General features: G+C 43.1%; 1 protein-coding gene across 3 annotated transcripts in view; it reads right to left on the reverse strand.

Annotated features, from left to right (window-relative positions):
• Positions 1–24,525, reverse strand: part of PLD1 (phospholipase D1) — a 114,995-nt gene that overhangs the window by 19,906 nt on the left and 70,564 nt on the right. For all 3 annotated transcript variants that reach the window (XM_019500858.2, XM_014606208.3, XM_014606210.3), the window contains 5 exons: positions 22,125–22,253; positions 21,655–21,773; positions 20,910–21,023; positions 6,265–6,375; positions 4,488–4,576 (listed from right to left, as the gene is read on the reverse strand). In XM_019500858.2, the coding sequence (XP_019356403.1) occupies positions 4,488–4,576; positions 6,265–6,375; positions 20,910–21,023; positions 21,655–21,773; positions 22,125–22,253 (562 nt within the window). The remainder of the gene's footprint in view (positions 1–4,487; positions 4,577–6,264; positions 6,376–20,909; positions 21,024–21,654; positions 21,774–22,124; positions 22,254–24,525) is intronic.

Here is a 24,525-nt window from a genome sequence, read left to right on the forward strand (position 1 = left end):
GGTTTCCAAGCAGCAGAAAACACAGGGGAGAAGAAGTGGATGGAATACTCAGAGCACTTTGAAAGGCCTTGAGATACAGGTCTTCCCTGAATATTTAGAAAGGCAAATAGTTGGCCTCATACATCATAACTTACAAAGACAGCTTCATTTTGAAGTACCCTTAACTATGATCTGACCCTATATTACTAACGACTTGCTAAATAAACTGTTTTTTTTAAACACATTTTTGCCCTTTCTTTGCTGACACGAAGATGCCTATCTTGAAGGCCAGCCAATTTCTGCTGTGATTTATTTCTAGAGGTGTCTCTGTAATCCAAAACAACAGTAGGTTGCCAAAAAAATGCAGCTGAGTTGATTACAATTCAAATGCTCTCTGCCTTTCCAGATATTATTAGAGGGCGTATTTTTCCTACCCTGAACGTTATAGTGGGTGATTTCTGATAAGCTGAACTGCTATCAAAGCCCAAATTATTTTGTTATTATTACCTTCATTTTTTTTGTAGTTATTTTCATATATGTTATCTCTGTGAAGGGAGCTCTATGTAAGGGACTTATCACCAGGTGGCAAACAGTTTGATGTGGGGAAAACCATTTCAAAACCGAAAAGAATATCCAGGGGACCAGTTTACAAATGTTGCTAACAGCCTTCCTTCCTTCCTGGGAAAACTTAAAAGGTCTGCACCTTTACAAGAGAGGCACAAATACCAGAGAAGGGGTTCACCCTTGTTTTGAAGTACATGTATCAACACAACAGTTTCCTCTGTTAACGGAAGAGCTTGTGTTGGCCCTGACATAACTTCCAGTTGATCTGGATTGTTAATGGAGTTATTTAGGTATTTAAAGTTCATTATGTGCTTTAAGTGCCTTGCTGAATCATAGCTTAAACAAGCACAAACTATTCAATAATCTCAGTGTTTACATTATACAAGGTGTCCTATAGTAAACACAGGGAAGTGAAAAAGATATATTGCAGATACTGAGGAAACTGTGTGTTTATCCTAGATTAAGAGAGCAAGTATTTAAAGGTTTCTATCACAGTCAAAATGTTAACTTCATGTTCCTTTCAAAATAATTTCAGAAGTGGTTAAAATACCTTCACACATCAAACAGTTATAACGGCAGAGATTTTGAAATAAAAAAACCCAGTAATTCTTGCTATTTGTGAACCTATGTTGCATTTTGAAGGGAAAAATATTAAGACACTAGTTTTCATACAAAATATGACTTGCATATTGTAAAACCTATTAAAAGTAAGCCCATGGCACAGAGGCTTATATTAGATGATATTACTTATATTTGTAGAAAGCATGTTTTGCTACAGAATAAAGAGGCGTGCAGGCTTGATTCAGAATACTCCATAAATGTCAACATGTCAGTCTGCTTTTCCTATGAAATTTGGAAGGTGTCAATTCCATATGGAAAAATCGGGTCTGATAACCATATTCTTCAACTTAGCTAATGCTAGCCTCTTTATGGCAATGCATTGTGGGTCTCAGCCTGGGCTTGACCCTCCACTCTGGTGTCCTCAACCAGATCTGGCTCCTGACACCATGTCATCTGGCTTGTTGGGCCCTCCAGAGGTCTGAAAATTTGGTGGTGGCACTGCTTCCCTGCTGCCAGATTTCAGGTCCTGTGGGGTGCCCCTCAGACTGGATAGCATGTAGGGCCAGGCGGAGGTGGCAGAGGGCCCCAGGGCCTGATCCTGCTATAAAGGACCAGCCAAGGCCACACGGGACCTGATCCAGGTGTTTGGGGCCTCATCTGACCCACCAGTTTTGGACAGTGTGAGGCTATTGAAATCAATGGAGTTATACCAGCATAAGACTGAAGTAACAAAGAGGCTAAGTATTGGAAAATGGGTCATTGGAGAATTTGTAGTTAAGTCGTACCTGCCTTTTTTGTAGCTGTTTAAGTTACAAGCATGCAGCAATCCAGTAAAATGTGCTACGGCAGGCTTACAACCAGGGACACACCAGTGCAGATAGGCTAGATCCAAGTAGGAAATCCACAATGGAGTATCTCTGTAGTCTAACAAGACTTTGTTGATACTGTATTTACTCGAATCTAAGATGATCCTGAATTTAAGACAATCCCCCAATAATTAGATTCTAGACATAGAAAATGTATACATTTGTTAAAATTTTCCATATCTAGACTCTAATTATAGAAGGGTTGCCTTTAACTCACCCCTACCCCACACTGCTGCAGGAGGGCAGGCAGCAGGGTGGGCAGGTGGGGAGACCAAGCTGCTGGTTCGCTGCTTGTGCCTACCCCCTGCCACCACTGCCCCCTCCTGTTCCCTGCCTCTGCTCCCCGCTTTCCCCTCTCCCTCAGCCTCTCTGCTCTCTCCCACCCCTCTTATTTCCCCTAGAACCTCTCTGCTCCCCCCAGCCCAACCCAGCCCCTGGAACAGCTGTGCAAGCTGCATGCGGTTGCTATGGGGCTGGGCTGGGTCCACGCTCAGTGCCCCAGGCTGCAGCATGCACAGAGCCTGTTGGTGCAGAGTAAGGGGAGAGGGGGGAAAGGGAGAGGAGCAGGCAGGGGAGTAGAGGCTGCGTGGGGGCAAGAGATGGGGGAAGAGACTTTAGGGGGGAGAGTGTGAGGTGCAGAGGCCATGGGGGGGGGCGGGGCAGGCATCAGCTATGACTATGGCCATGAACCTGGGTAGAGGCTGGAGCCTGAGCCATAGCAGCTGCCTTCCCTGTGCCACCCCCCCACCCCACTCAGTTTTAAGACAAGGGGTTTTTCCCCACTCCCCCCATGTTAAATGCAGGGAAAAGCCTTGTCTTCGAATTAAATCAATACACTACTCTGGGACCACAAAGTGACATGAAGCCCAAGTGCCCCAGCAAGACATGGAGATTACAGCGCAAAGAATGACACACCAAAGCACCATCGCTTAAATGCCGAGCGCCATTGGTGAGGCATCTGATAACATTGCCTTGATGTGATGAGCAAAATATTTCTGCCCCCAACAAATAGCATATAAAGGGCCTGATTGTTATCACACTGATTTTAACCCAGTGCAGCTCCTTTCACTTCACTGCATTACACCTGATTTATTCTGGCATGAGACAGTTGCCCCACAGGTTTTCTCCACAGCTTGGTATGGTTAAGTGTTGTCCCTGTTCCCATCTTGTTCTGCTTGCTGCCTTTACATAGAAAAATGGTGCTCATGTTGAAACAAACCAGGTCCCCTACTGCTTGTCCTTCCCTTCGTGTCTCTGAACACGCTGAACCAAATTCTGCTTTCACACTGGTTTGCTGTTCATTTATAGACACCTGATTTACACCTCTGTGAAGAAAAATCAGACCCTTTCTCTCATGAGTGTCTGTTCTATACCTGCCAATACTTCTACACTGAAGTGCTCAAAAGAGTGAAATCTTAATGACTCCAGCAGGGTTCCCAGGTCCTGAGAATCAGCCCATGCATTCCTATAGACCAGTGGTTTTCAACCTGTGGTCCGTGGACCCCTGGAGGTCTGCAGACTATGTCTAAGGGGTCTGCAAAAGATGATTATGATAAATCAAAAGTATGTGAATACCCACACTTACAATTCAAAGGGGTCTGCACCTCCATTCAACATTTTTTAGGGGTCTACAATTAATAAAAGGTTGAAAACCACTGCTATAGACAATAGGAATATACAGAAAAAACCATTGCCAAATAAATCAAACTCATCCTCGTGCACAGCAAAAAGCACAAGTGATCAGTGAAAGTGGGGAGGAAAGTGAGGAATGTTGGCCACAAACTCAATCTGGCAAGAACGAAGTACAGATAAATGTGTCTTAAAGATACCAAAAAAAACAAGCCTAAGTGACGGTGTTTAGGGTCACAGAAAAGACAGCTTCATCGGGTGCTAGATGCTCCAGTTATCAGTACTGTCACCAAGTCACTTGTTCTCAAACGATAGCAGTAACTAAAAATTATCTGGATGCCATCCATCCATGCAGCAATTATCAAACTACTTAAAATACTAGAGTGCCTCTGAGATGACGTAGGGATTGTAAAATATCCCCCAGCTCTTTTAAGGAAAGGTTTGGAAGTGAAATAATGCTCTAAACCTGAAACTTGGACAAATTCCCTACTATACAATAGCTTTTGCTTTCCATATTGAAAGGCAATTTCCTGTACAAGAAATTTACTCTTTAATAAACAACATATCAATGATGAGAAATGATATAATTTTAAGTGCTTAAACTAAACTGAGTGTAAAATTCAAGGTAGGTTAGAATCATGAAGAAGAGTTAATACAGTATCAAAGGACTGTTTCCCAGTGAATGTTATAGTTACAGAGCCAAATTCTCCTGTCAGCTACACCAGCAAAATGCAGAACAATACCACAGACTTCAAAGGAATTATTTCAGATTTACACTGATGCAACAGAACAGAATTTGACCTAGATGCACTCTGGATTCCTTTTATCATATTTTCTTTCATCATCCTTGTAACAACATCTTGATGGTACCTTTAATAACAAAATTACCTGTGGGCTTTAAGAATCCTCTGAGCAATTGCATCTCCAATCTTGTTCGATACAACTCTGTCATCAGCACAGCTAATAAAAAATTGGTTCTACGGGAAAAGTGAGCAAAAAAGAATCATCACTGCCTTTTTGCCAACGATAAGAAAGGAAGGGTGGTTCAGTACTTGGATCTAGGACTCATGGCCTCTGTATTCACTTCCCCACTCTACTACTGACTTTGTGTGACCTTAGACAAGAATTCGCTTTGTCTCTCTATTCCTCTTAAGTTTCCTACCCTGAAGTGGGGAAAATAACACATTCCTAACCTTCCAGAGATGATGCAAGGACTGATGCATTCAACCATGGAAAGGCAGTCAGATATTATAACAGTGAAGGCCATGAGTAGGGTCACAGATAGTTAAATAAATGACTTGGAAACCATTTTGCTACAATTCAAAGGGAACTTTTTTGTGGAACAGCAGAACAAAATTAACACACTATAGCAGGATTACTTAACTTGTACAAAAATCTTCATACCTGCATACTTGATTTTTATTAGGATAAGAAACCTCTCTCCCCCCACTAAACATAGCATCAAAACAGACTACTTCATCAAAATAAACACCATAAGAAATAATAAAATAATTACATTTTGTGGCTTTAGCAAGGTACAATGCATACCCAAGTGAATGACTGCTTCCCAAGCAGGTAACTGTCTTTGGAGAACGCTCTGGGTTCTTGTGGGACTCTGACACATGCAGTGAAATCCTTTCCCGTTGAAGTCAACTAGACTTTTGACACAGACTTCAACTAGACCAGGATTTCACCTATGGTCCCTAAAGAAAATAAATCTTCAATCTTACAGGTACAGGAGACTTGTTATACTATATTTTGTGCCACAAAGCAACTAATGTTATGGCCTGTAGAACATCTTCTGGGGTGGCAGTGTATTATTTTAATTAAGAGGCGTCTGTGAGTGCGATAAGGAAATTATTCTTGATTAATCCCTCTCCTTAAAAACTAGTGAAAAAAAGTATCCAAATAATAGCCTGAAAAGGATGTACAGTAAGTGTCTCAGTTAGCCATTTACTTCAAAACGTACAGGTCCATTTATACACAGGAAAATTATGCAGTTTCTCAGATCCATGAAGTGCATCGCATCACACATTGATGGGAGACCGTGCCTAGGGTTGGAGATGAAGCAGGGAACACAGAGAGACACAAAGAAGCTGAAGGAGCACTGCATGGAAGAGGGAAACCACTAGAGAAGTGGTTCTTAACTGCGGTGCCGCAGCACGCTTTGGGCCCTGCCCAGTGCACCTCTGTTTCCAGGAGGCAAGTGACAGGCTTGGGAAGCAGCTTTGGCAGGAGGGGGTTTTCTTGCCTGCAGTAGGTTATTTCCACCCCATTCTGCTGCAGCCACTTCCCAGTTGGGCCACCACCCAAACCTCCTGGAAAAATGGGATGCCGCTAAATTCAGAAAAGTTATGGAGGGGTGCCTTGAGCCTAAACAGTTCAAGAACCACCGCACTAGAGATTCTGGAAAGCAGGGTAGTAACAGATGGGGCTTGTACTTCCTTCTACATTCAGAATTCAGTGCTGGTATATTATTTACAGGACTGATCCAAAGGCCATTGCTGTCAATGGAAACAATCCCAAGGCCTTACTGGATTCCAGATAAGGCTTCATATATGCCACATGTTTCTCAACTAACCAACATCATCCCACTGAAGGGCAAAGGCTACTCTTAGCAAGACAAAAATGCAGCCTGCTCTTGACTTGCCTCAAGAGTACTTACTTCTATATATATGAAATGTTTGCTGTTTTCTATCACGTTAACATAGGCAGCGTGGATGGATTCTTCATGATACTTAATGCCCGCTGACCAATCAGCAGCAGAACGGAGCACCTGGAAAGTGAAAAATTAGCAATTTTAGTTCTGTCCCAAAAGCACAAAAACACTCTTTACCAGTTTTACAGAAAATGCTCCTGACTGCTTAGTTTATTTGTCAAGATTTCCCTGTCTTATGTAATACATGATATTTGTTGCTTACATGCTAAATATTGGGAGCTGCAGCTTAAGACTGTTAAAAAATGAAAACATTTTGATCCATTACTAAATTAATCCCATTGTATGCGAGAATAGCTTCACTGAAATCAATGGAATTACAGCTGGATGATAACTGGAGTCATACCACGATGTGTCAGTCTGCTTCTGCAAAAGTATAATTCTTAGTTTTGTAATGTTAAATTGGTCTAAAATATTTTCAGTTTGATCTTATACTAATTGTAGTTGAAGGGGAAAAAACTCACTGATTTCAGCAGTGCAAGATTACACCTTTATTTCTGACCTGTAGGCTTGCGCACCTTCCATTTTAATGATAAGGTCCCAATTGAAATGAATTAGTTTAGTCTAAGATACCATGGCACCTTATATAGAGGCTGAGGACACAAAGTTTTAAACCAGGAATAACAGTCTTTGTCCTAGGCATATATTCCCACTTTTTAAATTAAAAATTCTTCCTAAAAATGTCACTTTTCTGATTTTTTTTTTAATTTAAAATTACAGCAGCTCAAATTCACAAGAAAATGATTTTGGACTGCAAATCCCAAGAGTGCCACAGAGTGCCACAATGTAGCGCCAAAGCTTTAAGACAAAGATAACCAAACTAGCACAGGAAGGAATCTCTGCTCACATTCTCTCCCAGGCTGAATTTTTTTCACTGCTGAAATTCTTGCCTGTGCTCAGATAGTTGCTTGCCTCTGTAACCATCAGCTCCTACTCACTGACCTTCCCCCAGTGTCATCTCATGCCTATTCCTATACTTTGTGTCAAAAAACAAGCAAAGCTACAACATTTTGCTGGATGGCAATGTATTATTTTAATTAAATGGTGTCTGTGTGTGACCTCAGGGGGGATAATTACTCATGATTAATCCCACGCTTTAAGTGCTACCGAGCAAAACGCATCCAAACAATAGCTTGAAAATAAGCATCTCCATTCAGCCATTTATTGCAACATTTACAGGTCCATTCATACACGGGTGAATTATTTAAGTCCTAAGACTCTGCTAAGTATGTGCATCACTTTGTACATCTCCCATTCCTCTCATGCGGCGCCCTTCTAAGGATTCTCCAATGGATTTTTCATATTTCTCCACGTTCAAGTCAAGGGTCTGGTCCTCACCTTGCTGTTCTTTTCCTACACTGCTGATTTCACCTCTCTCCACATGTCCTCCCACCCTCTATTTTCTACCAAAGTCCTTCCAGTCCAACTTCATCATCTCCTCATCCACATTACACTCTTGTTTGGAGCAGTCTTTCAATCTATGCGGTAGTCATCTTCCTCTCTGACGAGAAGGACTGAACTAGGGACCTCCAGAGCTAATGCACTTGTTTCTACAGTTAAAAGATGAAGAGTAAAGGGCAAGTTCTCAATTACTGTTAAATTATTGTAGTTCAACTGTGAAATTATCATCATTCAGTTGGCTTCAGTAGAACAATGGCAATTTATGCCAGCTAAGGATCAGCAGCTCTGCAGCTGAGTGCTATACCCAACCCAAATCTTTCAAGCTTCAGGCCCAACAGGGGAAAAAGCATGGCATATAGCCAGTGGGTCATATATTTGTTTTGAACAAGTGAAGGCCATCCCAAGCATACAAGATGCAGAGCAGGTCAAAACCTGGGGAAATCTCCACTTATATGAAAACTGCTGTTTTGACCATTACTGGGGATTGACCTGGAGAACTCCAGAGTTGAGAGACTGAGTCACAACAGCTGGAGCTGTAGAGCCAGCCCCTGTAGCCAACAGATGCAACCAGACTTGCATCCTTCCTGGATGAAATGCCACAGTGGACACACACCCCTCACTGACCAATGGGGTATGTGGACATGAACTAAGTGATTCTAATGGCAGAGCTCAACTTATTCCTGGAAGCCCACCTCCTGCTACCTCGTCTGCAGGCTGTTCACCTCCAGGACTACTGTTTACAAAACAAGTGCTTAACATTTGCATGGTGCTTCACAGGTTTAAAGTGCAGGTAAACTAAATCTCTGCCAACCCCTTATAGAAAGCTGAGCACCATGACCCTTGTCTGAAATCCAGGGGAAGCAGTCAAGAGTAATTTTCTTACAGCACTCAGCAGCACCCTGCAGGACTGGGCTCCCAAATAACTCTTCACAATTCCCTTGGGGTAAAGATATCATCATCCCCTCAACATTTAGGAAGACAAAATCACTTGTTGTAAACAGAAACTAACAGTTTAATTTTTCTTAAACACTCAGCTTGGTCAGCATACAGTTTTGTGACTCCTTACTAGGTCTGTGCGAGTAGGCAGCTATTCAATCTGGCTTCAGATCTGGCTGCTTCGGATGCCAGGGATCTGATCCAGAGCTCCGGACTGGGTTTCCACTTCAATCTGGCGGAAGCAGCTCCAAAGCTGCCTCGGAGATCCGGCCATAGGGCAAAATGGGGAAATCAATGAAATAGCTATAACTTTGTGGTTTTTTGTCTGATTTGGATGAACTTGCAGGGGTGGTAGCCTCTGCTGAAAGCATGAAGCTTCAAGCTTCAAGAAGATTGGTGCAGGGGTTTGGGGGGAACTGCACCCCAAATTCGTGAAAGCAAAACTCATGTCACATGTATGTGTTACACCACATTGGGGTGGAAACTGCAGGGGTAGTAGCACCTGGTGAGGCCACAAAGCCTGCCAAGTTTCAAGTTGAAAGTTTGGGGGGAACTGCACCTCAAGCTGCTGACAGGCAAAACTTGTGACACTGATGACCCTGTGTGTGTTAAGGTGCAGCAGGCTGAAAACTGCAGGGGTGGTAGCCCCTGCTGCAGCCACGAAGCCTGCCAGCTGTTGAGATTGGTGCAGGGCTTCTGGGTTCTGGGGCCTGGCACCTCTAGCTGTTGACAGGCAAAACTCGTGACATGGGTGCTTGTGCAACTGACTCTCTCCGTCTTGGGGCAGTTGATTGTCTGTATTGATTATTTCCTCTCTTTAGTCTCTGGTTTTGTATGTGTTAATTGATGCTAATTAACTGGCTACATTAACTAGCAACTATGTATTGAGCTGGTCCCTGAATGAATCATGATTGATTGGTAACTGGTAACACAGTAGCTTAGCAGAAGGGCCTGCAGTAGTCCCCCCCCACAAGACAGAGACAGTCAGTTGCACAAGCACCCATGTCACGAGTTTTGCCTGTCAGCAGCTACTGGTGCAGGGCCCCAGAACCCTTGCACCAATCTCCTTGACAGCTGGCAGGCTTCATGGTTGCAGCAGGGGCTACCATCCCTGCAGCTTTCACCCTGCTATGCCTTAACACACACAGTGTCACCCATGTCACAGGTTTTGCTTGTCCACAGTTTGAGGTGCAGTTTCCCCCAAGCTCCTGCACTTATCTCCTTGAAAATTGGCAGGCTTTGTGGCCTCAGCAGGAGCCATCACCCCTGCAGTTTTCAGCCTGCTGCACCTTAACACACACAAGGTCATTTGTGTCACAAGGTTTGCCTGTCCGCATCTTGAGGTGCAGTTCCCCCCAAACCCCTGCACTGATCTTGTTGAAACCTGTCAGGCTTTGTGGCCTCACCAGGGGCTACCACTCCTGCAGTTTTCACCCCCCTGTGGTGTAACACATAGACTTGACATGAGATTTGCTTTCACAAATTTGGGGTGCAGTTGCCCCTGAACCCCTGCACCGAACTTCATGAAACTTGGCAGAATCTATGCTCTCAGAAGAGGCTACAATCCCTGCAAATTTCATTCAAATCAGACAAAAAACAACAAAGTTATAGATATTTCATTGATTTCCCATTATATCCTATGGCCGGATCTCTGAAGCGGCTCTGAAGCTTTTCCGAATTGCTTCGGAAGCTCTGAACCACTTTGGAAAGCCTAATGAAGCTAGCGCATCGATTCGGACATGCTGTTTCAGATGCCAAAGTGTCCGAAGCTTCTCCGGATCTGAAGATGGTCCGAAGCCTTGCACAGCCCTACTCCTTACCTACAGCAGGCTGCCTTGTGCGTTCGACTCTGCAAGAACCTCTCTTCAGGCTGTAACACTGAAGCAAAGAGCAACGACTCCTTTCCAAGAGCTCTTGACAGCTGCAGGAGCCAGTTGCTAAGTCTGGGAAACAGTTTACAGTGATAGGATTTTCAGTCTGCAGTGCCTGGACCTCTCACAGCTCTCTCTGGCCAGTTGGCTGACACCACTTGCTAATGACTTTGTGCTGTGGCAGGTGTGAAATTGCACACTCACCTAGAATGGGCTCAGCTTGCAGAGGAAATATTTTGCCAAGTTGGATGTGTCTTATTCTGTGATTTATCTTCCATTCTAGTCACAGGCTCCATTTTCTACTCATCCATAAATAATGATGTACAAATCACCCATAACTGGTTTAATTAAAACAAGATGAACCAAGAATATGCTCTCCACGTCCTCACACTCGCATGTATTAATAAACATCTGAATATACAAGCGTGCAGGAATTCAAGGGTTAGCAGGTTAGTCTATGAAATATTAACTGGCATGTTGTGATGTATATTCCTGATGCATACTAAACTAAGACTTTCTGCCAGCAGAGGAGGGCTAAGCAATTCCTTTGACATCTCAGGGACTGACAGAAATGATGGTTTTCACATGATTGGGCCCCTGAAGTGCTCTACAGCCATGTACTGACAGAAGAGCATGGATGCAGAGCGCTTTAAAAATGCCCAGTTGCATGACAATCTGAATTCTCATTACATGAGGATTCAGATGAAGGTGGCCCAAATCAGAGCACCTTCAATGTCTCTAAGCACGTGCTGTGAGAAGTTCCTGGTACTTTCTGCGACTGGGAGGGGGAAAAGGGAGGGAGGGAGTTCAGTCTGGGGTTTGCCCAGCCTATGCTGGAGGGTAGGGCTGGGTGGAGGAGCTCCAATCCACCCTGCCCAGCCTCCAATGCAGGCTGGGCAAGCCTCTGAACTTCCACTGCTCCCTTCCCCTGCTCCCATTCAGAAGACAGCACCAGAGCTGGGAAGGGAGGGGCGGGACTAGAGGAGAGTGGCTGCAAACACGCAGCTGCTCCAAACTGGAGCTTGATCCCTCAAATCCCTGGGCCCAACAGCTGGGTCAAGGGAAATGGTGTGACTCATGGCACTTCCTGTTAAAAGCCATGAGTTACAGCAGGAAGCCATACGACTGCCGGTGCCTACTACGTGTTTAGAAACAGAATTGAAGCAACTTCTAAAAAAGTTACATATGTCCCTGATTCTGCTGACATTTCCCTCAACACATACTGCATGACTGCTGTGCTGTGACTTAACGTCTAGCAAATCACAACAAACCAATCAGGAGTAAGCAGGACATTGCAAAAGGAAAACAAAGAAAGAAAAAGAAAAAAAAATGAAGAAAGAAAAACCAAGGATGCAACAAGTATGCATAAAGACAGGTGCCATTTCTAGCAGCAACAGAAAGAATACAGCATGGAGCTGAAAGAAGGCAAGCAAAACTATGAAGTAGAAAGGAAGATTGTATAAGAGGTTTCAGCAAACAGGTCAGCTTTCAAATACATTACGAAGAGAGAGAGGTCATTCAGCCCTACCACAGGCAGGGTGATTTACTGATCAAAGATGCGATAAATGAACAGTTCTGGGTCATTTTGTCAATTGAAGGATTGAAGGCAGATGTCACAGAGAGGAAAGAAAAAACTGGGACTCTGAATAATATTGAAATAATGAAAAAAATGCCAGAGGAGAATGCAATTTTAAGGAAAGAATACAAGAACTAAGGAAACTTTCCATAGATTCATATAACAGCAACTTACTAGACAGACATGGCTCTAGCTCTATGCCATAGTCGTCCTTTTCTAGAAATGGCAGTTACAGCAGACAACAATTCTCACAGTATGAGACTAAAGATACTGAGCAGTCAAGCAATAATTGAGAAATTAGAGCTGAATGTTTTGTTTATTAGCTTTTGGGAACAGAACAAGGATTGAAGAGGGCTTCTCATTTAAATGCACGCCCTCCTGAAAGACCCTAAAGTAATAAAAGAAAACATGGCAAAAATATTACACCAGCATCAAAGGCAAAGTCAGAGGGAATGAATCTCATATGAAAGTAAACTTAATTTATTGCTACCAACTAGCTGGTATATAAAAAATAACAAAGGGCAACAACAAAAGTAACTAGTTTTATAGTATACTAGTATTAATATAACCATAACTAGTATTCATAGGAAAATTGTAATTATGCAGAATACAACTGTCAGGTGAAAGAGAAGCTGGACCTAGAATAAATGGACTTCTTGGCCTCTGATGTTTTCCAGCAGGGGGAAGTGACCTTTCTAATGCTACAACCCATTTTAACTATAGTAATGGTGGCTTTAAACTCACACTCTGGATCTTAGAGTTAGTTTTTCAGGAAACTTAGGCCATACCTTCATTTATGCTAAGGAACATTTTTATAAATTATATGTGGGGATAAAACCTTTCATTTTCAGATCAAACCCTACCCTGCCCAGACTCTTGGGAGTATCTTATAATGACATTTGGACCAGGGACTGCTGCATTTGTGGGAGTGGGGAAATATTCTTGCTGCCCGGACTGCCCCTGCTGCTATAATTCTTCTCCAGAGGACCGGTCCCCAGCGGGCAGCACAGTTCCTTGCTCCCTTCTCTACTTCCTCCTGCTAGCTGCAAGCTCCATGCCCTGCAGCGGTGAAACTCAAGAACTCAGCTGCCTGTGCAGCGTCTGTTGGTGTAGCTGGCTCCAACCAGGGGGATGCAATTTTCCCCACCAGCTACCTCATCCTCCCTCCCCGCAACCCCAATAAAGCCAGTTGTCCAGAAATTTGCCTTAGATTACAGGATATAAACAGAGAGACTTGTGGCAGTGGGCCCCAAAATTCAACCCTACCTGGGAAATAAAACTCTTAAAAAACTATTTTTTCAATACACAGCTCCCACACGCCCCCTCCAGACCGTGGTTTCATAGCATCGGGACCACAGATATTTAAGTACTTAGCCCATGCCCTTAAAAATAATTTCTACATCCCAAGTAAACTGCTCAGTGGTGGGATTGAGAGACTGATTTCAGCAGCTCAGAAATTCTCCATTAGCAGCAGTAGTGTCGGCTCTGATGGGCACAGGAAATAAATCAATTCTTTTTTTATTTTATGCCCGATAGCTCATAAGCCCCTCTCAAGCTGAAGAACCATTTTACCACTCAGAGATAAAGTGATGCCTGGCTGGAAAAATCATCTGACAAGAGAACTGTCAGACGATAAAGATCAGAAGAGGACTGATCGCTTTCAATTCAAATCTTCACAACTAGCCGAAGTCCTTATGCCCCTTTCACTTCCAACTCCTTTTTATTCTCTCACTATATCAGCAGTCTAAAAGCTTGACAGGTCACAGCATTGTTGTTACAAGAATTCTTTTCCCACCGTTCCTCCTTGTAGTCAGAGGCAGAAGCTATTAACTAAACCAAGCTGGAAAGCTCTGCTTCCCACTGCAATCAGTCAGTGTGGTTCCGGCAGGCTCACACAACAATTTGTGGACAGTTTTGGGAAAGAAATTTCAGGGTATATAACACATCCAACTGAGGTATTTATATGTCTTTCTTTTCCATGGTGAAGGAAAGAACCCATTTTGCAGATGAGAAACTGAGGATTACCAGCCAGATTTTCAAAGGTGGGCTTCTATGTAAATTTTTAAGTGCCCACAGTAGCTATAAAAATCTAGCTCAGTGATTTGCCTGACATAACACTGGAAGTCATGAAGAGTCTTGAGTCTAGAGTCTAGCCCCTAGATCAGCGGTCTCCAACCTTTTTACGTCGGAGATCACTTTTGGAATTTAAGAGGAACTGAAGATCATGCCCAGTGGGACCAGCCCAGCGCTGCCTTCCAGCCTCCAGCTGCAGCCCATCCTCCCCTGCGTCCACCAGCCCCTGGGCCCCATGTCCTCAGGGGGAGGGGAAGGCTGCGCCGGGCTGTTTACACCAGGCCCGACCCATGCTGTGCTCAGCAGTATCACTGGGAGCGAGGGTTGTGGGGGCTATGGCCCCACCCTGTAGCCCCACTCCCAGCACTGCCGCTGCAACTGCCCGGCCTGAGCGCAGCCTGGCTGGGAAAAGCCCAGTGCTGCTCCACCCCTGCCCCGCATGCAGATCCAGGGGCATGCACCCCACCTTGCCCTCCCAGGCTGCATTCCCCCCATCCCCACGCCCTGGATGAGCCACTCGCAGCTCCATCCCCACCCCATCCCAGCTGTGCAGGGCCTGCCCCCACTCCCTACCTGCAGCCACTGGCGCAGCCCCACGTTTGGGGGGGGGCACATCCCCCCCCCAATATGTGTGCAGCAGAGGCGGCTGCTGCTGAGGGCTGGGCTGTGCACCCTAAGCCACACTGCACGTGTCCCCTGGGCCTTTGCCCTTCCCTCCCCCACCAACTGACCTGCTGGGCTGGGAGGCATGATCACATGCACACACATGCTCAGCCCCTCCAGCCCAGGATCAACTTCAAGAAGCTCTGGGATCCACAGTGACCACTGCTTTAGATTAACCAAGGCTGAGGCTAGTGCCCCACTCACTGGACCAGACTTCTACAGTGTTCTTCTCCCTCACACCCCACAAACACACACACCCACACCCTGCCCCCACATATACACACATCCCACAACATACCTTACACCCCTCCACAAACAACACACACCCCCACCTGCAACCACACCCCACACAGACTCAATACAAGAGTAAGACTTTATTTTTCACCTACTACATAGTCACCTCTATATATACTACACAAACACAAATCACAACAAAAATATTTTTTGTAATAAAATTAAAATACGTTATAATAGATGTTTAACTTTTAGTATATGATTTGGTTTGTTTTTTTCTGGTTCAGATGGCAACCTCCTCCCTCCCAAAAGGAGTACTTCTGGTAGCAAAGGTCGGGGGTTAGGGGATGATATTTCTGGTCCCAAGATGGTGACTAGGGGGCAGGGCACCTGTCAAGGGGTGGGGCTACCCTTGCAGCCCTTGACAACTCACCAAAACTCATTAAGCAGCCCTGCAGCCAAAATAATTGCCCGCCCCTAGTCCAGATTAACCAAGGCTGAGGCTAGTGCCCCTTGTACTGGACCAGTCCAATTATCATCACAGTAACATTTGTATTTTGTAGCAAATCAAATTTCTTGTTGGTGTGCATGTGCGTGTCTGCACGCCACGGTCCTCTACTGGGTAGAATAAGAACTTCTCAACTGGGTGTCACAGGTACTATCCTATTAACAGCAAAACATGGTGCACCCCAAGACAGGCGAGTATGAGCTGCAGCCTGACTTAGTCCGTGAACTTCTCAGCAGCACAGTAAAACCTCAAGTGAAGCATATGCATGTACTATGAACTTTTAAAAATCAATATTGATCAATAGTGTGTTACCTACAGCTCCTGCCAAGTTGTCCTCTTGTCAATACAGATAAAATTTATAAATTTAAAGCCCAAATCTTCTCATTTCAGAGAAAATGCCTGCAAGCTAGTTAGGCACATTATTAATTATACCAACAAGGACTGTTTATGTCACCTCTCCTTGCTTTTGACTCAGCTCTGCAGCCTCCCACCACCAGTTCAATGTTTTTCGCAAAGCCTGTCATCCTTTCAGCTCTTTTCATCCAAACAACAGTAAACACATGTTTGCTGTGGGCTCTTGCAGAACTGCAAACAACACAAGCTGTGGTGCAGACTTCAAAGGGGGAAGGAAGACCTTAGGCCATTGGAGAGGCATAAAATTTTCACTAGAGAGATGGGTACGATGTTGTCACGCCCTTTCTGTGCCTGCTTTGGATCATAACTGAAAATTAGAGGTGGGAAATTTGAGGGTGGTTTGGGTTCATTCAAACATTGTTTGGCTTTTCTGAAATCCAAGTGTTATTGCCTGGCTATTTTAGCAAAAAGCCAAAGCTGAGAGGTGGAGGGGGGGAGGCAAGAGAGAAAGAGAACAACAATTGACTAAATCCCCTTTCTACCCTACCCTAACCCCAGTCTCCTTCTTCCACGCCACCTGCCTTCTCTAAGAGTAATACAGACCACTCCATGATATGGTCCACACTTCAACAAGATCTGCTCTGCCATGCTTTTCCTCTTCTTTTATCCAAACCCTTTTTTAAACACATCTTTCACAAAGGTTTGAGTCCTCTCCTCAAGCAAGAACAAAGCAATGGTACGATCAGACCATAACCTACAAAAATAGCATCTTAGGGCATTTATACACATGCTCTGGGAGTGGGGGAGGGGAGAGCTTTAATTAGAGTCGCTCTGAGAGCTGCTTTAATTGAAGTGCCCAGAACATCTCACATACCATCTCCCCACACTTAAAAATGGTGGCTCGCAGCACTTTATATAAAGCTCATCGAACAAGCTTCAGATAAAGTGCCCCCGTCACCATTTTTAAGTGCAGGTACACTGACACACGAGATGTTGGCACTGACACATGAGATCCAATTAACCGATTCTGCTCTGCTGTAATTACAACACATCGCCTTGCTGCTCGTGTATAGGCACCCTTAATGCTCAATTGTCTTTCTTCATCTATTCAAAATCAGATTTTCAGAGGTATTCAGCACACACACAAGAGGCTGGATTTTCAAAATTGCTCAAAATTCTGTAGAGTTGGTTAAAACACATGAGCAGATTTTCAACAGCGCCCAACAGCCAGTGGCTTGCACTAAATCTGCCCATTATATTTTAATCTCAGCGAGGCAGGGAATTTATTTCTCTATTTGACTGCAGTGTCTTCCCTACTTTTAGTTCTACTTCAACAATAGCAAATAACAAAGATAACCAACATTTCTGGGTCTGACCCACCTTAACTAAGGAAATGCTTACTAAAAAAACTAATCTAAACTAAACTAAATAAATAAATCAATCAATAAATAATTTAAAACACCCCTCCTTTTTTATGAGTAGAAGAACCTTTTAAAGAGAGAGGCTTTTTATTTCTTGTTCCACCACTGGAGGGCAACCTGAAAAAGTAAATGAGAAGACTACATCCTGACCACTGTTACACTCCTATGACAGACAAGAAAGAAGGTTACATTACTGGGGGGGTGTCTTGCATTGGGAAGCTGAAAAGAAAGAAAAAGTAGGCTGAACAAAAGACCCACCTGCCTCACAAACAGTGAGAAACAGCTTGAGGGGACCTGGTATTCCTTAGAAAGGAAGTTACTTGGCAGATCTAATTCTTGAGGGTAGGGGAGAAACAGCATAGGAATCTATTTTTTGAAACACATTTGCATCCTTACAAATCCACTTTTAATACTAAAATCACAGCAGATCATCAATGTGTATATCACCAGAGATTGAAGGCTGGATTATGATTTTTTTTTCATTCTTATTTACACTTATAAAGCCATTTTGAATCATTCTGGTAGTGTAACGGCACCTAGATTACAACCAAACTCACTGCAAGTTCCCTTCATAATGGCTAGAGACGTCCAAAAGGGCTTTATTGTATAAGAATTAGCAGAGACTTACACTGCAAGCACCCTAAGTAGCCTGGCTTTCAGTAGGAGCATTCAAGAATAGTAGAATATGAAGATAAACCTACAACTAGAACCATAATGTTAAAAACTAGGCAAAGATGTGCCTGAGGCCTGAGCTCTGCAGATGGGTAGCATTCTTTGAGAGCCCAGGGAAGAAGCCTAGCAAAGACAGCCAGGACCCCAGTGTGTCATTCCCTGTATTCCTTTTCAAACCTAACTCTGCCTTCAGAATACAAAACCCATCCCTTCATCAGTGGGAAATATTAAGTCAGTCATTAATCTTTCTCTATAAAAGCATTCAAAATATCTTTTCTGACTGATAAGGAGGCTGCACTTTCACTGCTAGCCAGAGCTCCCCATGGTTGAGGCTCCTCATATGGTTTCCTAGTAACCTGGCTTGACATTGTGTGCACTCCTGCTTAAACAAACGAATAAAAACAAAATCAGGACAGCAAGAACTTTACAGAGGAGGCTGCCAAAATGAAGGTTTGTGCATGCCAAGACATACTTTAGAAAGAGAGATGGTCATCTAGTAAAAACTGGTTCAGAGGCTCTCATGCCTGCTGCCTGCTTCTACCACACACAGCACTATAAACAGGACTTGCTACCTGCAGCCACGTCAGAAAGGCTACGAACTGCAGGAATATTAAAGAGCAAAGGCATGTTTTCAGCAAAACAATTTGTTTTAATTGCTCCAGCCATATGTGGCTCAGGGATGAGCCACGCTGCCAGCTCTCAAACGGCTGCAATAGCATATCAATTAGAGATAAGCAAGGAAAATTTACAATTCATGGTCTACAAAATGAACTTGGTCTTGCTAATGGAATGTCTGAGAACAGATCAAAGTGTCCTGACATGTATTGATTACTTGCATTCCCAGCCAACTTCTTTGTGAGCTTAGTTTTTACTGTATTAAACAATGAAGAACAGTTTAGTGTATTTGATAGTTCACCATCTCTATTCAAGCTCTGCTGTGATTACTGATTAGTCACATAAGTTATACAAATATTTGTTCTGTTTCCTTATTAATTCTCATTATCAAGAGAAGGACTTGTGGAATCCATTAGGTTTTTCAGGCTGGGTCGAAACATTAGAATGTCATCAGTCACAGACATGGCATGAACTGAAATACCGTAGTGTTCAAAGCAGACATCTCTGCCTGGTGCAAGCAGAATACCTTTTATGTACACACACATACCCCTTAGACACAGCTGTTTCCCAGCCTGTGTAGCACAAAGCCCCCTTTGTACATTTCCCTTCTGGACACTGATAAAACAGAAGCCCCTTCTTGCCTGCGCCCCCCATTTTGTGCATTTCTTTTTCCTTCTAAGTACTGGCAGAGACCTAGCACACTCATTGAATGGGTGTGGCAAGGCTCAGAGCAAGCCAGAAAGCTGAAGTACCTTTCTGTAGGAGAAACCTGCAAACTGCATTTACATATCAATTAAGCTTAGTGTCGCTAAAGAAAACAAAAGAACTAAAATATCCACTTCAAAGACTAAATACATCCTGGTACTAGCCTAACTCACTTACTGCCCCCAGTAGCCTTTAATCCTCACTACCTCACACTACCTCACAGCACTTTTATACATTTCTCACAGTGCATTTTTATATTTCATCTGTCTCATTTTTACCATGGCATTTTGTATTTTATATTTTATACTTTTAAATGCTTAAGGAATGTATTCCCTGTAGAATCAAGTTAAACCTTGGACCATTGTTAAAAACTGCATTGAAATTGTAATTGTGAAGTGATAAAATCTGCTATACTGGGCAGTCCCTTGAGTGAATGCGAATGTATGATGATTCAGTAGACAACTGAAGACAAAGCAAGAGCCTCTGGCTGTTAATTGACAATAATCTAACCAGAGAAACTTAGCATTACAAAACTCAACTCTACAAGCCAATTTAGGCTAATCAAGCCAAGGAACTGATTCCTAGAACTGAGCACCCACCTTATTGACTAATTCAGTATCCCATAACAATACAGCCATTAAATCAATAAGTCAAGGGTGGACTCCTGCTTCAGGTACCAGCAGGCAGAGACCCCTGTGACTAACAGCTGTCATGTACTACTCAAAACCCACCAGGACAGCAATCCCTGGATTGGGCAGCCAAGAAGTTGCTGGGGGATCACACAAGTCTGCCAGAAAGATATAAAAGGCAGTGAAGCATGACCCTCAGTGGCTCCCTCTCATCCAGCATCTGACCTACCAAGACAGAAGGACAAGCAGGCGACCTGCTTCTGGAGAAGACATCGCCTTGAAAGAAGCTGACCATTGAAAGCAGATCCCAGGGCCTCAGGTAGGTAGATATACTGACACCACTGCTGTCACAATCACTACAGCAGCTACTATACACTATACTATGTGGGTTTATATGACATGGGTTTGAATAAGTGAGTGCATGTGTGTGTGTGCGTGCGTGCTACGGTGACTAGTAACACTCATAACTCAAAGTCTGAATTTATAAGTTAATTGGTAACTTCACATCCCGTCCAATAAATTAGAATTTATGATGATCCCAAGAGTTGGTCCTTTGTTGCCAATACCTGCATTCCTCACAAGTCCATTTTAATCCTGCTGAATGGTGCCACTTAATGTAAGTGTTTGGTACAACTAATGGATTTTAAAGCACAACTGTCAGTACTATTAATCTTGCAAACAATGGACCAGAACCTCAACTGATGTAAATCAGCATCCCTCTGTTGGTAATAACGTGACTATACTGGTCTATACCAGGTCAAGGTGAGGTGTGCAATGACGTGTTTTAAAATAAAAACTAGTTTGTGCACTAAATCTTTTTAAGCTCAGTTAAATTTCAGTTGACCAATACTTCATATTGCCATGGTTGAAAAATGAGCTCATGACCAAGGAGGTCCATATTTTAGAAGCATACAATAAAATGCCATTTAAACCCACCTGGACAGTGGCCAAAACAGACTCAGGCACTTGATACTTCAACTCGTTGGCAGTTTGCTGAGATTTTGGCAACAGGAATGGGTAGGAGAGGGATCTGTATTTGGGCTTCATGATCTTTACAAGAAAAAAACACATACAAATAAAACAATATTTTAGAACCTGCTTTTCTTCAGATTTTTACATTAGATACTTTTATTGTATTCACATCCTTCTCATAATACAGAAAATTGTGTGGAAAACTTCTTTAAGAATCGTGTGAGAATCTCAGTGTATACCAAAAGTCTTCTTTCTGACTTTGAACAGTCTTGAAGATACCCATGAAATTTGTACTCTTCTGTGCCTTGGCCTTGGAGAGAAACAAGCTTTCTGCTGGCCCCAGGCTCCTGTATCATCCTTGAGCATCTTCATTAACAAGGTTAATGAAGCCATCACTCTCCAGTGGTGAGGACCATAAACCTGTGTCAGTGGTAATCGGACCCCCGAGTGGTGTGGACTAGCCGTTGGACTGCCAATGATGGGACCTGCACAGCTCAGCATTCCTCTAATGACTAGATCTTTACTGGATCCAACAGGCTCTTCACTGACAGTTTCCTGGCCCTTGGCCTTGGGGATCCAGGTCACAGCTACTTTGCCCTGTTTACTCCATCTCCACTGGTCTGATTCCCCTGATCTTCTCTGGGTATATTTACTGATCCCCTCCCTGTCCCTGATTGCTGCTTCACAGGAGGACCACTGTCAAACCTACCTTTGTGAAGTTCCAGCGCTGAATAAAGTGTCGAGCGATATCCCGTGCTGCTTTGCCATGTACCACAGAGGCAATGTCATGCCATGGCATTCTTGGTGTGGTATGTCTGTCAATGAAATCTGCACAGAGAGAAAAATATGGTTATACTTCACCCCAGGGAAATACCAGGCATGAAGAATATCATAGTCTCTTCAAACTTAACCCTTCCATGAAATAAAAGCTAGGACATTTGGAGTTAAAACTGAGGAGTTCAGCTCATGAGGTCTGGATTCAAGTCCATTTAGCCATTATAGCAATAGGATATCTGGTTCTCACTTAGGAATTCTGCTGCTTTTTGCAGCTGCCAGATCAGATGGTCTCAATTCAGAAGGATAAAGTCAAAGGGATTTCTTAGGTAGTAGAGGCTTATGGAAGAAGACAGCGGAGTCCCAGAGACAAAAGAGTTGCTTGCAGATTGCAACGGTACTTACCAGCAAATGGCTTGTCAAGCTGAACCCAGTCTTTAAAAACAAAGTTGCAATAGTCCTTTCCATGCCAGAATCTGGTTTCCCCAAAGAGCTCTCCAACACCAGTCTTCAAACTGCGGATCGATCCTTTATCTGTCACAAAAAAATATAAAAGACATGCTATTTAGATGCCCTCAATGCATCACAGATGAGACTCACACTTCAGTAGGAAAGCACTGGCATAACTTGCTAAAACTGTTTTCTAGTTAAGTCTTTATGTTGGTTTCAAAGGAAAGAAAAGTTGATTGTTTCCAGTCTTCTGTTAACACCTGTGATACAAAATTAAGTACAAATCTTGCTTCTAATTGAAACTAGAGGTTAAATCCTCTGCAAACTGTATTTAAAATTTACATTTTAATTATTTACACCTCCCCGATATTATGAAAGGAAGACTACATCTATCAATATATAACCTCTGAGGAAGGCATGTCTATATCCGTATATAGGACTACGTTCTGACTATATAATGACTATCTGCTACAGCACAAATAAATCCTAGTATCAACTTCCATTTTCTAGGATTCATGATTTTGACTCCACATCAGAATAACTGGCTCCAAAATGAGTAGCTGTGTAACCGAACCAGCACCAAACTGTCCTTTTTTTTTTCAATGAATCTTTATGTAACAATTTCAGTTTCTCAAATGGCCCTCTATGTTGTGCACATGTATGTTGAATTTCAGTTACATGGCAAACACTAAAATCTTAGCATCTTTGCAATGACTTAGAAGCAAAAATTGCCCCTGCTCCTTAGCACCTCTTTTCTAGTGCATATGGGCATATAGATCAGGAGTAGAGTGAACTCTTTTCCTTCCCCTCTCAGAAAACAGGAAATGTCACATGGGATCAAACCAGAGTCTAACTCTTGCTTTCCTGCCTCTGACAAAAGCCCTATCAAAAATGGTGCAACGATTACAGTATGCAAAAACATATCTATAAGACAAGTTTCTTTGTGAGTCCAGTGCTCTGTGTTTATCATCTATTCTGAAGCAAAGTTTTGATGCTCTTTATCCATTTTGTCCCATATATGTTATTTTATTTTCATATGACCTGCCCAGGGTCATGCCATAGGGATTGTTCAATGTTGTTAAAGTTACAACTGGTCTCGAGGACTCAGTCAACGTCTAATTGTATGATTTTTTTCCTCCATCTGGGTTATGCAGTCTCCCATCTGTTCCCATTTATTTTCTCACAATTAATCTGTTTTGCACTCACCAAGTTTGAGAGATTCTGCTTCCTTGACGATTTTAGTACCATCCTAATCCAGTTGCTGGGAAAAGACAGAGAGATTCCTCTCCCTGAGACAATGCCAGCTGGAGGATCTTCTGTGTAGCTCAGCAACATGGTTTAGGAACTGAATCTAATGTCTTTATTCTTCTGACCAAGCAGCCAGGCAGCCCATGACAACTTATTATAGCATCTTTTAGGATTATCCAACAAAATATACAATAGCAACAATACCGTAACAATATATAAACAGGCAGCTGTTTAACACCACATGAAGCCAGGCAAAGCCAAAATGCCATGCAACAGGTTGGCACAAATGATAACAACTGACCAGCTGGCATAGCAAAGGTACTTCCAGCTGGCAGTTCTGCATGAATTGCTAGTGAGAGACAGGTGGAGCGGGAAATCATGGAGTAGGCAAATAACAGATATGTGAATGCCATGGAGTCAGAACATGTTTTATTAACCAACTTTCTGAGATCAACATTGACTCGCATGAATGAATATGAAAGTGGTCACTGTCATATCCTGCAGTGCAACATATTCACATATGAAAACAGACTCTTCATGTAGGATTTTAAGATTTTATCTTCAGCTGACTATTTATGCATTAAATGAGTACTGAAGGTGGCCATAAAAGAACCATGTGGCGCAGTGTTAATTCTTTGCCTGAATTCCCACCCTCAGGAACATCACCTATGATGTGATCTCTAGGATTTGTAAGATGAACCTAGATATCATACCAGGTTTTAGGCACTTCCCAGTTCCTGAAACTGAGGCAGTCAGTTTCAGTCAGCCGCCAGCTCAAGGAAACCACAGGAAAACAGATAAGCTGTGGGTTGGGCATTGCGTTTGGGCTCTGTCAGGTTAAGGCAAGGTGACCAATCTCCAAAGTCCAAAGATCTCCACTGAGAAAAAAGTCCTGGTTGTCCAAACAAATCTCTTCTTAAAAAAACAAAGCTATGGTACTTGAGTCACTCGGGACCTTGGGATTATTTGTCTTCTCATTAACAGCGATATGAACCAGTAGTCATCCTTCCAACAAAGTCAAAAGAGGACCACTGATCTAAAGCTGGTGTACATGCCTCTCCCAGATATTTGCAACTAACTTCCTAAATGCTATTATTACAAAGGAACT

The sequence above is a fragment of the Alligator mississippiensis genome, chromosome 7 (genome assembly GCF_030867095.1).
Source record: "Alligator mississippiensis isolate rAllMis1 chromosome 7, rAllMis1, whole genome shotgun sequence".
NCBI classification, from domain to species: domain Eukaryota; kingdom Metazoa; phylum Chordata; order Crocodylia; family Alligatoridae; genus Alligator; species Alligator mississippiensis.